The following is a 14,950-nucleotide window of genomic DNA, read 5'->3' as shown; positions in this document are numbered from 1 at the left end:
GTATCCGTGCTGCTCGCGGCGAGCACTTTTCTTGAATAACGTATGCGGACGTGGTTACTGCAACGTAACAACGAAGCCGGGTACTTAAAAGACATTGAAGTACGAGAAAGGATATTTTTAAACATATATCTTCTTGTGTACAACACTGGGCTAAACAAGAAAACTATGGAACTATGAGAATTAGAAATCGAATCAGTGGATGATTTTTCTTTTTTTTTTTTTACAAAATTGATATTATTTTCTCGATATGGCAGCCAAATGAATGAAACACATAACTGATATTTAATAATTAAACCAATAAACACTTTTCGATTAAATTAAAACTTCTTTCAGTGACTAATTGAGATATATAACTCGCGGTGCAAAATTCAGTAATGATGTATTCGATAACGACTCTCGAGCTCGCTGCATTTTAATTTAATATTTTTAAAAATTACATGCAGTCATTATTGCATATTTCTATAAAAAGTAAAAAACATAATTATCAAATATTGCTTTTGATATTATTGGAAGAATGCAGCAATTAATTTGTATTTAATAAAGTTGCCAATATATGATATGCAAATTATGCTGTTAAAGTTATATTAATTCGAAATTTTGATATAATATAAAATCGATATATAAATATGTCGTGTTTACCGTTTTCAATATTATTAAAAAATATAATTACTATTTATTTCATGTGCTATCGATATATGTTAAAACAACTAAATACATATCAATTAAAGTATTAATAAATTTTTGATAAAATATTGAGAGTTTCTCTTCTTCAATATTATGTCAGAAATTATCGCGGATCAAAAACCACATACTATTTAGCCGCGTTTAATAATGCATAATTCGATTTATTATCACCCTCTATCCCCCATTCCATTCCGCGGCTTGATTTTATTGGCGATGAATTCTGCGCCCGTTGCATTGTATTAACCTGCTTGAACATTCAATTCTATTTTGGAAAGCTAGCGGCGTATCTCAATTTCGCGATTGTAGAATCGGGAATTATTCATCACGCGCTATAAATTATAGCCGACAGCTTGCTGACGTCGCGTCAGCCAGCCCGAGGACTTACTTTCTTCCCTGTCATGATGAAAACTAATTGTTCGGTCATTGTCCTCCCGCTTTTTCGCGTTTTCGTCACGAATACCTCGCCACTTGGCATTCGAAGTTTATTAAATCAGTTAATTAATATAATAGAAAAAAATTAATATTAATCTTATACCATTAAGAGTGTTATATTATTATATTATTATATATTATATATTATATATTATATTATTATATTATTATATTATATTATTATATATTATATTATTGACAAAACCTATATTTAAATAAATTTCTCTTTCACACTTATTCGAAGCGAAAAATAACAGAATGACAGAAATGAAGAGTTTACGAGATATCAGAAATTCAAAATCGCAATACTTAATATTATAAAGACAAAAAGAGAGCATTAAATATAAACATTAATTATATAAAGATAAAAATATTAATATCTTTTATCTTTTATCTTTTATCTTTTATGTATAATTATCAGATCAATAAATAAAAAGATTGTATAAATTCCTTGAAGAAAGAATCTCGACTTATGTCGATACACTTTGTATTTATATATATAATACATAAAGCTAAAACTTTGTTGAAATACTTTGAACCTGTTTGTCGTAAAAAGACGCTTTGAAAGCACGAGTTTTATTTCGTGTACATATATCAAAGTGTTCACAGAATGTCAACAGTTTACTTATAAAAAGGTTGTAAGAAACGCAGCTCTATTCGGTGGAGTAACCCGTAAAAAGGAGCATCCCCTCCAATGTCTTCAGGAAAGTAATCAACGTGCAACGAGATCCTCACTGTCATTGAGTGACTGAAACTTTCTTGATTACTTTCTTAAACACTGCACAGCCGCGATGTCTCATTCCACTTTACAGTAAAAAGTATATTCATATTTGTACAGGAATTTATAGTACTTCATAACTAAGTCAGGAAGTGAAAAACGAATCAACACAGAGTAATTTCACAGATCCAATAATATACTATATACGGAAATACATAATTATCTCGACTCAAACTATTATTCCCTCTCGGAAGTTTAAGGGCTCCAATTATTGAATCTATATCGGTAGCGAAAAATCACGTATAATTTCTTCTTGTAATGGAATAAACATAAATTCTTGTATAAAACATTCTTTATTTATCTTTCATTTTATATATGGTTGGATAAATAGCTGAAAAATTTAATCGACTGTCGACGAATTCAGTCGCATAAGGCATGTTCGAAATAAATTACGCGGCCGTTTATTAATCATTAACATGAAGGTTAAAAAAAGAATTTGCGGCGCATTTTGTAAGTTTAATCTATAGAAAGCGAGTGACGTGTGGTATGCGAAAAAAAAACTCATTTATTTCGCACCGCGAACTAAAATTACCTACAATATCTCATTCGCGATTTTATAAAATAGCCTTAAGGAAAGATTAAACTTCATATAATAAATATTTTGTTGTGTGCGCCGAAACGTTTTATCGAACACGTTATACATATCGCGGCAAAGCAGCCACCGGCGAAAGCTCGGGTTGGTAGCTTTAAAAGGCTTTTAAATATTTCCATCGATGTGAGAAGCAGTTTCGAAAAATACACGGAAAACCTATCGTCGTAAACACTTTGACGGCACATCGATAAAGTGGTTACGGTTGAATATTCGATTTTTTTCATTTACCATACACCGCTACGTCAACCAAAACGATATTTTCATCCGCACATATTTCAGAAAGCATAAGCGTAAAAAAAAAATAAATTCAAATAAAATCCTTTCAAATATATACTTTCAACGGAATTCAACGGAAGTAATAAAATTTTTAATAATAAGCGTTGATTACGAAGAGAAAATATAATAATGAATAATTGCTGCGCGGATACCTTTTTTAACGTAATTATGTGATATATAATTCAAAATTATTCTAAATATTTCTCCGCAGCTATCTTTTTAAGTATAAGTCTGTGCGCTATCAATACAATTCTGTGTCCATTTTTTAAGCAATAAAGTAGTTTAAAGCTTTATTAAGCTTATGAAAATATTTTACTTTTTTACACACACATATATGAAATAAAATTCCATATAAAACGATATTTCTAAAACGCAGATTTATATTATTATATTAAAAAAGAAATATAGAGTAGCAGTCCTTATGTGCAACGTGAATATAAGTCGTCTTTATATGAAAACATAAAAATTTGAAACTGTCAACAATTTTTCTGATTATATCAAGCATATATTTTCAAATTTTAAATAAGGTATGAGTATCATATAATAAGGAATCATATATATCTTCCACGTTACATAAAGACTTTTATATATTTAACTATATATATTAAGAGATATAATAATGTGAAAATCTGAAAGAGAGATTCGCAAATTATTTTATCACATTTATAAGTAATGAATGACAGTTTACATATTGAGCTTGTCTCATGATGTATTATAATCGACGTTCCCATAGAATAAACTCGAGAATTATTTGCATTACGTTTCACGTAAAAATAAATTGATTTTCCCCGACAACCTCGCGGTAAGAGTTAAGATGTTAATGGCAGAAGAGATATTATATTATTATTATTATTATTATTATATACATTTGCTGCGTCGAAGCGTTCGCTTTGCTGATGTAGGGAACAATCAGCCAGGGTCTAATAAGAGAATAATAATCTCCGCGCGAAACTTATTACGACTTGTTAGCCAATCTCAAATCCTCGAAGGCGAAATGTCACCGATAGATGGAAGGACATCCATTATGCCAGAGAGGATTCTCGGAGGACAGCGCAAGATTGGATAACATCGTTGAAAGAGGAGAGAAAAAAAGAGCGTATTATACCTACCAGTGTTCCTTGAGACACGGAAAAGAGGACGCCCTTTCGTGATATTACCGACAAGAGACCGATCGCCAACGAAAGTTCATCGCCGTCACATCGATCTTACCGTCGATCCGTCTCGTCGAAGGGGAAACTGAGGATCTTGATCGGCCAAAGGGAGACGGAAACAACAGACGCTGCAAGATGCATGTCGATGCAATACGGTGATCTCCGGCCTTAAAGATCGAAACAGTCTCTTAGTTAGTCTTCTCTCGAACTTCGCCGTGCATAGTTATACCACTAACTAGTCGTTTGTTGTGAACGAAAAAGTTACGACACCTTTTCCCTCTCAATGAGTTTCTTGGAATGGAATTTTCGAAAATCGTGAGACCGCCTTCGCGATTTTTGCGCACTTTCTGAAACTCATTCATGAAGGAAAAGAATCTGTTGCAATCTTTTTGTCCATATCTTCGAATAATTTTCAAGTGCGAATTAATTCAGCAATGTTTGGTTTCAAAATAAAGGAAATTACGAACTCTTGGGAATCTCTTCACAACTTCTTCCTCTCTCTCTTTCTTTCTTATTGTACTTATATATTTCATATCCTTGAAAACACGCGAATGTATTACTTTAATTATATTCCAACAAGGAATGTGATTGCTTTTTAGCAAGTATATATTTACGGAATTCTAAATACAATTATATTCACATAGCGATTCTCAGGCATGAATAATTACAATTTTGATAGAGACATTAAAGTGCATATGTTATATGTACATCTCTTTGTTATGTCATTAGACTTTATATAAGTATGGCAATAAATTAATATTAAATTAAAATTGATATTTTAGAAAGAAAAAATTATATAATATAAGAATATATATAATAATCAGAATATTTGTTAGTAATTAAATATGTATAGAATAATTAAAATACTTGTTAATAATTAAAAAATTTGCTTATCAATAAATAAAATATTATTCTTCAATTTTACATATTTCACTTGCTATTGTTCTCGTAATCACCATCTATCACTTTAACAATCATTATACAAATCTTTATACAAATAACAAATGAAGATTTAAACCATCGAGAGCGAAAGGATTAAAAAACGAAGGGTAATACGCGTCGCTCAACATGTCAATGTTCGTACTTTCTAAAAATGTTCCTATTTCTCAGTGTGTGGGACGACGTAACATTACGTCGCCAGAGCCTCAATCCTGCCGCGGGATCGTGGATCCTTATCGATGTCTTTCCAGGATAACAATAGAAAGACAGGAGGACCACGTAACGTCGAGGCGCGAGAGAACGCGTCCTTCCGGCATCTTAATATTCTTCTCGGTGTGTTACACGCGCGTTTCCGCGTGCCTATGCGCGGGACAATGCAACACCTCGCCGAGGGATGTGGTAGTGGGACGAGAAGAAAAGAGTGTGGCAATTAAGAGACACGCGCTCCCACGCCCCCGGGACATTGGCCCGTGCACACGCGGCGAAACTGATATCTTAACTTATCGCACAAAAATCACCGCTCCATTTTTGTGTTTTTTACTCCGCAAAATAATCTCCAGTACTCGAACAACGCTTAGGTTAGGTATGATAATCGAACGTTCGATTATCATACGTCAATTGGGCTAATAATAAATATATTTATTAATAATAAATATATTTATTAATTATATATTTATTAATTTATATATTTAATAAATATATTTATTAAATATATAAGTATGTTTATTAATTTATAAATATATTTATTAAAATATACGCTAATATATTTATTTATAATAATAAAAATTTATGATAGCATAGAGGGTACAATAAATAATAATAAAAATTTATGATAGCATAGATACAATTTTATTTATTTTTTAATATATTGTGTATTGTGATATTAATATATGTATATTCTTATCATATATATGTGTATTCTTTGATATGAAGATTATATACACATGTATATACATTTCTCTTGAAATGTTTATATTACAAATTGAATTTCAAAATCACAAATTATAGATTTAAAGTGAGCTTCAGATGACATAAAACATATGAAAGAAAGTAGTAGCATTAAAATAATTATTTAAAGAACAAAAATTAAGAAATAGCAGTTCAAAAATATCGGAGATCAAAAAATAAGATAGATAATAAATAATAGATATAATAGTTAAATATGCATTATATTGTTATATTAACTTTTGTTTCATTTTTTAAATTAAATACGCTAATAAATAAATTTTTTTATATACTTTAATTTGATTAAATTGTTCGTGATTATATTCAAACATCTTTTTTTCCGATTAATAGAGCTCTTTTACTTTACTTTATGCATAGTTAAAAATATAAACTAAACTATTACTTGATTTCTTACATACCTTTAACGACACTTGCAGACGTCATATTCAATGAAATCATCTATCTACGATCAATTATCACTTCCTGTACGTAATAAGCTACATATATATAAAGTAAAACTATAGTATATCATGTTTTAAATATTAAAGTATATCCTATCTTCATCTTTTCATTTAAGCGTACTTCGAACGTGAGAAAAGTGACAATTAAATTGCATATAACACACATGACGTAAATGTATTAACCGTGCACTACGAATGTACAATCATATGATCGACGCAAATGCTGAATCATAATTAATTGATATTTATATTTATGATACTAAAATGTATTTCTGCATAAATGATCTGAATAAAGATGATATCATCTGATCATGATCTATTTTTACAATCTTTTGAAGAAATTAGTCAAGTGAAGCGCTATTAATTAAAGCTTTATCCGCGCAATATAAAATGATGAGACTTAATAAACATCTAAGGTTACATCATCATAATGCGGTCTCGCCAGCAACAATAATCATAGGGCGATATGCACTTTGAAATAATGAAATAATGCCGCAGAGCGATGTGAAATAGATGGGCATTGCGAATAGATTTCGGCAAAATTGTATTGTGAGAAACATGCCGTTTGCAGAAATCACCATTTATGGAACATTGTTACTCAATCATCGTTACGGAACATCGTTAAGAAATAGTTTAAGCAACGTGGAATCAATGTAAATTATACCTCTTTACCTTATGTATGCCGTCGCGTTAAAAAGAAATATTTTTTGCTAAAAAATACATTTACATAGATTATATGCTCTATTTACATAGATTATATACTATTACAAATTATTAAATATAAACAGTATGTTTTGTAGATAACACGTAATTGCAATAAGTTTATTTTACAGTATTTTTATACAATATATTACAATATTTAACTTCGAAAATAGATATTTGTTACGTTGAAATATTCTGGTGGTGATTTAAATTTAAGGATATTTCTTAAATAATAATATATTCACATTTATATGATATTAAAGTTAATTATACATTTTATTCGAAATACATTGTATCTACGACTTCAAAGCAAACGTAGGAAGATATTCCGCGTTGAAAGACTTCATAAAAATAATTCAAATATTATTATAATATTACACAGCAACTCTCTCTAATCATTTTCTCGTGTATATATACACAAAATATACAATCTTCTAAAAAATTATATAATTATCCTCTTTTTCGTTTTGATGTATTCGAAACAGAGTTTACTTGTTCAGAGTTTACTTGTTCATAAGTTCATCGTGAACAATTTTTTATTTCGTATCTACACACAATTTTTTATTTCGTATCTACACTTTTAGTATATCTATTATAAATTCCATCGTATCCATTATGAGTCGCAGTAGAAATCGGTTCGAGGTCGTCATTAATAATACCCAAGCAATACCTTCTGTAATAGTGGGACGTGACGCTTTCGATCCGATCGAGTTTCTTCTGGCTTACGTTCATCACACGCTTATCGGTGCTGTACATTGGATTATCTGAGCTGAATCCGATTTTTTCAAACTCTAACACCTCCTCCTCTTCCGCCAATATCGGGTTCACCATGAAGCATCCGATAAGCGCCCCGTACAATGCGTAAGTTCGCAGTTCCTTCTCCAGCCATTCCTTGTCGAGTTCGGCTAAAATCTGCTCGTCTACGTTTGATCGACGGAGCTCTTTGAGAAACTCGGTGTGATAAATCCTAATAAGACTCTCGTAGCTTTTCTTGATTAACGACGATTGTACGCTAGAGTATATAAAGTAATGGATGTCGGTGGCTAGCGAGGTATGCCTGCATATCTGGTAGTCGACGAATTTTAGATCGATTATTTTGCCGTCGTTATCGTGCAAAAACAGCATATTGTTCATCCACGTATCGCCATGGCAGATTGTGTGATATTTCTCCTTCGGCGCATTGAATATCCGGTACATTATATCGTAAGTTTTGCCAATGTAACTGGCAATGTGATCTATGACAGCTTGCAGCTCTTGCGTTCGTGGTTCTATTAATTCTAATGATTTCAGAGACGACTGCAAAGACATTTGGGAACACATTCTCATTGGCGCCGTCTCAGAATTGTCACTGTAAATTACCTCTTCCAAAGGCTCGGTTAATTCGCCGAACAATTGCGGATCCTTGATCTTCACTGCTAAAGCCGACGCGTGAAATTTGGCAAGTTTCTGAAGATAAAATATTAAAAAATATATATGCGTATTGTCAAATATCGATTATTTTGCTCGTAACACGCGTGGATCTTTCTACAATTATTGACAGATTTCTAAAACCGATTCTAACGAAGTGATAAGTGAGCCGAGAAATAATACTGATTAACATGATAAAAATTAAATTAAATAACGTTGATAAAAATTAAAAATTAAAAATTTTTTATAACCGTTGTAAATAAATAAAGATAGAAATTTAGATATAATTAATATATAATAATAATTAATATATTAATATAAATAATACATTAATATATTATAATATTAATATTAATATTAATATTAATATTAAATTAATATATAATAATATTAAATATAATTAATATATTAATATAGATATAAATATACATATAATTAGGTAACTGATAGTAGTGTGTAGTATATGTTGTGTCTAATAATATAGTATATGTGTAATAATAATAGTAATAAAACATTTCTAATTAATTTTCAAGTTACGATCAAATTTTAATTTAAAACTTAAAATCAAAAAATCTTCATAAAAATAATTCAATCTTATATTAATTAAAAAATATGAATAATTTATGAATATCATTTGCGTGATTATTGGCAAAAATACAAAGAGCAAGGTTAATATTGGCAGTCTTTATCTTGATCTCCGACTTACGATCATTCCAATATATAAATGGCTGACAACTGTATATCATTAATCACTTTAATCTACGATGCTAGACAATCTTTAAAAATCATTTTGCTGCCTCCAGATAATAATCGATAATTATTGCTTGACTGTCGATTATGCAAAAATATATTCAAGAAAGGTGTAGGTCATTGATCTTTCACACATGTTATATACATATTATGTTATTTCTTATAGTTTTTACTTGTGTTTTACGTTTTAATAATACTTAATAAACTTTAAAGTTATAATATTAATTTATAAACGTTGAATGTAAAATAATTTGCGAATCCGTCAGCGACGCATTTGATGCAATTATAATTTGATCTAATCATCTATTCGATTATCTCTTATCTCAGATACAGCGAATCGCGAGATAAATAATTATTACTAAATGATTAATTGAAAAATGCGTACCTTCAAGGCACAGACGGTGTGATCCAAGTCCAGAAAGTTGCGCCTCTCGCAATTGATGTATCCCTTCACCGCCAAATCTTCCATTGTTACATTCTCCCTGTCGGCGTGTATACATTGAGGATTAAAAGGCCCAAGAACAGGCAATATTTTTTGATAGACGTGTTTCTCCACACGGAATAAAGCATAGACGTCTATTAATCCAGCTATTGCACGCTTTTGGACGATACTTTTCGTTATAACATTCTTGATATACGCTATGCATAAATAAAAAAAGAAACAAGATTCAAGAACATGTCTATAAGATATGCAACTGAATATATCGCACTTATGTGTAGCTATTTCTCGCACGAGTACAATAGAGCGATATATCATTTTAATTGAAACATAAGGAAAAAGAAACGATAAAGAGAGAGAATTTAGTTTACACATAAAATTAAAAATAGACTAACAATAAAATTAAAAATAAATTAATAATAAAATTAATAAAATAATAAAATTAAAAATTAAAAAGAATTAAATACACTTTTAATATATTTGTAGTTGCAATCATACATACACACAAAGCGAGTTATTAGAAAAGTTGTCATTTAAAATAATATTTCATTTAAAATAGAAGCGTATAAAAAAAGTAAAGATTCTGATATTATTATATACAATGAGTATATACTCAAACATCTCTCGTATCTTGAATTGTGATGCAACAATAGGATAATGTCACTCTTCACTTATGTGATTGCGAAGTTACGTAACTGACAATGAAAATTATATCTCGACGAATCAAGCTTCATCGTCGGTTTTACTAGCAATTTTTATTTGTCCTTCATAATTAACGTTAAAGCATAATAATAACAATACTAACGATTTCCGTCCCCGCGTGTACCAACGAGTTTCGTCTTGACCACTATCGATGTATAATTGTCACCAGGTTTCGATCCTGGCTTATCCACGGCCAACAGGATCACCAATTTATCATCATTCTCATATTTTCTCAGATAAGCTTGGAATTGCTTTACCTTGTCTGAAAATTAAGTATGTCAAATTGATGTAGTGGCTGTAAAACTATGATTAGAACAAGTTTGCGTTAAAATGATACTGCGCATTTTAGCCTCGTGCGATCAGTTTTACTGGCATTATTATTTCATGGTCGCGACCGCGATAGATAAATTGATTTGACCCTTTCTATGTACAATAGTATGGCATACAAAGTAGGCGAAATAAACTATATCTGAAATAAGCTATAAACTGTAACTATGCAAACAGTTGACGGTGACATGTTTATTAAGAATGAATGGACATAATCGAATATTTTTGATATGGATAATTAAGAAAATTATTGATCAACAATAAAAAGATTCAATATTGATATAATTTGTCATTTATAACAATGTTATTATTATATATTTTATTGACTCTCGATATTGCACTTTCAATTATTTTTAAACAATATTTATTCAATTTAATTAGAGGCTTAATTAATAATTATTATTATTAATATTTAATATTGAAAATTAAAAATTGTAAAATATTTTTCTTATCACAAACTGTCACAAAATTAATTCTATAGAAATACGGACTATAAATTTGTAAAAAGTTGCTCGACAGGAAGTGTCCTTCACTCAAGGACATTTCGTGCAACTGTTTGCGAAACGCAGATGCAAAATTCTCGGTATGGATATGAACAATTCTATAGCAATTATCAGATTCCAAAGATCAGGTATAAAATCCAAGCATAAATTATATCCACGCGAGTATATAATATTGACGCTGACATAATGTGGAGATAATTTATTATAGCAAATCATAAAATTGTAAACAACTATTAGATATCACCCAGATGACTTAATTGAAAAATGCTATTAAGGCTACATTTGCATATTAAATTAATGTTGCATTATTTTAGTTCTTTCACTACAAAAAAAGGCAAGAATTTTTTGTCGGGAAATTGCGCCAATAAATGTTTTGAATTAAGATATAGAGAAATATGTCTAAACATAAATGCTTAATTATTAAAAAAGTTATAATTAAAATATAGAAAAATATAATAGAAAAATTCTAAAAGATATCGAGAGAAAGGGACTTGCTCATACATCGTTCAATTTGAATGATACAGCAAAAAAATAAATCAACAACATTATAATTTGTTTGCAATTAATATTTGAAATTGTAGAAAATGAAGAGTGTTCAACTGTTATTCATTGTTACTCCTTATCCCTGTCCGAAATGTTAAATATATCTAATATGATATTATATATCTATTATATATATCTAATATGATTGAACAATTGAATTATCGAATATTATTTTCAGCGATCTCAAATAAACACAATTCGCATAAACATATTAATAAATATCATTGACCTTTTCTTACACTATACTAACAATAAAAGCGAGTCTCCGTTGTCATTATACTTCATATTCTTGTTACAATTTTTTATTAAAGCATTTATAACATTCATATAACTTTTTTATGAGTTTTATTCGTAGATTGGCCGAAAAATGCTGCGACATCCTGTATAAAAAGAATTTCTATTTAAAAATCCCTAATATTTTTCCCTCTTTTTCATATAATGCTAGTTTCTTTCGCAACACAAAAAGAAACGAAAATCATCCATAGATATGATCTTGAAGACAACATTTCAGATCGAAAACTACACAATTTCCATAGATCTATGTAAATCACAACAAATATTCTGACCTATTACAACAATTTTTCTTCATCACAACTAATTTTCTGAATCTTTCAAAACTTTCTTACATTCCTCCATATATGTAATTTGATATACTTTATTTTTTTCATTCAGTTAATAAAATGCACCTGTTAACGTAGCATAGTAACATCGTCTGATATATTCGAATATCGCTGACTTGTAAAAATTTCTGCAAACGTCTTCATTTGAGCAAACTTTTATCTACCATAAACGCTTTTAGTTATGCGAACACTGCAAAAAACTAGCACAAAAATTTAAATTAAATTTTATTTGCCTGATATAAAGATTATAATGTGACTGTTTTATCACATTATCGATACAAATCTCGAAATACTATCAAAACGATAACGTAACAAGAAAATCACGTTTGCGGCATGGCGTGATATGGATCTATACTACATTGCTTTATCTGCAAAAATCATAAAAATCTGCTAATCTGCAAATCGTAAAATTGTCTTATAGATCAAAATCTCTTATATCATTTGTTTAACTATATATAAATCGCTTATATAAATGCTTATATAAATGCTTGAAATATGTACTTAAGACTTTTAAGATAATTAATTTATCCAATCGCCGCAATTAAGACTTATTTAAAATTGTCAAAAATAATAAATATAGAAAAATAATATTTCATTAATTTTTTTTTTTATTTTTATTTTATATTTTCTTGTTATTTTCTTTCTGTTTATGTTGGTTTGCGTGATTCTTTTTCTGTGAAAAGGTTTGTAAGAGGTTCGGGTACGCTCCTCGAAAAAGCGCCTTCAATCCTCAAGGGGACGAATAAAGAAATCATCATCATCATTATTTTTATATACATTATTGCACAAATTAAACAGAAAAAAATTTAAAAGATTTTTCTCTTGCTCGAGTATTCATGGAAAGATAAAATAATAGTCACATAATGGATAGAGAAATAATGATAAAAAGATAGGAACTATCATCTTATATATGAAAAAGATCATGATAGCAGATAAAATTCCACAGCGATAGTTTATGACGATAACAATTCATTGCCAGTGGGAATCATAAATGGAATACATGGAATTATAAATGACATCATTTTTTATTTAAAATTTTAAACACATTTAAAGTTGAAACTTTCTAGTTGTCACATAATCATTAAAACTGATTATTAAAAATGCAAATAATATGTTCTTTTAAAAGCTATACAAATAAATAAATATAGATAATAAATAAAAATAAATTCATAATAAATATATTGTATTAAATGAAATATATATATAAAATTGTAAGAAAACAATTATCTCCAAGCAAAATATGTTTCTCTCGCGTTTAATTTCAAAAACAAATAAAAATGTCAAAAAGAAAACAATATGCAACAGTAAACATACAACACAATGAAAACAGCAATGGAAATTACTGATTTAATATTAAAATGGCAGGAGGATACATCGCAAAATGATTGGAAAAATAATTTTTATTATCTCTGTAGCATATTTCGAGTGAAAACACGAAAGGATTGTTTATTTTCCGAGGTAGAAATCTTAATCGGAGATTTTACGTACCTTCGGCGGAACAACTAACCGAACTGTTCTCCATCGTTGTGTATCACTTCACTGATCACGATCGTTTAGGCGTCTTCGCTATTTGTACGACTCGCGGATGCGCGTTTGAACGACATACGTTCATTACAAAAGAGGGAATCGACGCGCAGTGCGAGACGCCCCTCTGCACGTGTCGTTTTACTCTGAACGTGTGAAAGTGATGTAATATTGCATGCGTACATATGATTACGCAACCAATCGAGTACAAACTCGGTTCATCCTTTGCAGGAAGTAGCGACATTGACGCTCGCGAGATAAAGTGTCTCTTTCTTCTATGCGGTTTCTCTTCCTCTTCCTCTATCCGTTGTTATAAATGACTTGTCTTTTTAAGATTGATAAAATAATGACGTAGAAAGTGAAAAAATTTCAAGAAGAAAAATACGTTATCTTTTTCTATGACAAAATAATTTAAAACAGAGATAATCTCGATATCGTGTCGTATCTCGAAAATGTATATCGTAATTTTATATCATCAACAACACACTTCAAAATTAATTAATTCAATCAAATCGGAATAGAAGGAAATATGTATGTACTGATGTATCACAGAATACCAGTTAAAATAAATGTCAATTATCTTTATTTTTTATCAATTATCTTTATCAACAGTTAGTTATCAATAATAATTTTCTCTTTTTATTAAAAAACCTTCTTAATAGTTAAATATATAAATAAACTCATACTTTTAATTTATGTTAAAATAATTATATTATTTGTATATTATTATATTTATACCATATGATTTATATAGTTTTATTTAGTGCTTTGTTTATGTTTTTTTTTTATCGAAAGTTTTATACAGGTATTGTATATATTGTAGATGAGAGAGAGAGAGAGAGAAAGAGAGGGAGATAATAGATATATTATTATCTTCATATAATCGATATCTTACTGTAACTATGTCAACTTATCAGATATCAAATTATCAGATATCTATATCTGTAATATCTGTAATATCGCCAAATATTGTGTCATTGATACGTAAAGGAATTTCTAGTGATCAATCATGATATAATATGGTGTAATATAAGTATAATATGTGTAAACGCAAAATGCGCATTTGTAATTAATAATAGCATTTATAATTATATATTAACAATTATTTACTAATTAATAATAACACTACACTATTAACAGTCTATTGATTTAACTGTTATTTTACTAATTATTGG

General features: G+C 29.3%; 1 protein-coding gene across 1 annotated transcript; it reads right to left on the bottom strand.

Moving 5' to 3' along the window:
• Positions 1-7,066: 7,066 nt before the first annotated feature.
• On the bottom strand, positions 7,067-14,021 carry LOC145962523 (uncharacterized). The gene is made up of 4 exons (XM_083083648.1): positions 13,740-14,021; positions 10,362-10,520; positions 9,503-9,756; positions 7,067-8,406 (listed from the first exon to the last, which is right to left on the bottom strand). Exons 1-4 carry the CDS (start codon positions 13,771-13,773, stop codon positions 7,522-7,524), a joined length of 1,332 nt encoding a protein of 443 aa, XP_082939774.1. The 5' UTR covers positions 13,774-14,021; the 3' UTR covers positions 7,067-7,521.
• Positions 14,022-14,950: the final 929 nt, after the last annotated feature.

Source organism: Camponotus vicinus, unplaced genomic scaffold (genome assembly GCF_025532165.1).
Source record: "Camponotus vicinus isolate PSW18456_S1 unplaced genomic scaffold, iyCamVici1.0 SCAF_12, whole genome shotgun sequence".
NCBI lineage: Eukaryota > Metazoa > Arthropoda > Insecta > Hymenoptera > Formicidae > Camponotus > Camponotus vicinus.
This window is presented reverse-complemented; position numbering and strand designations above follow the sequence as displayed.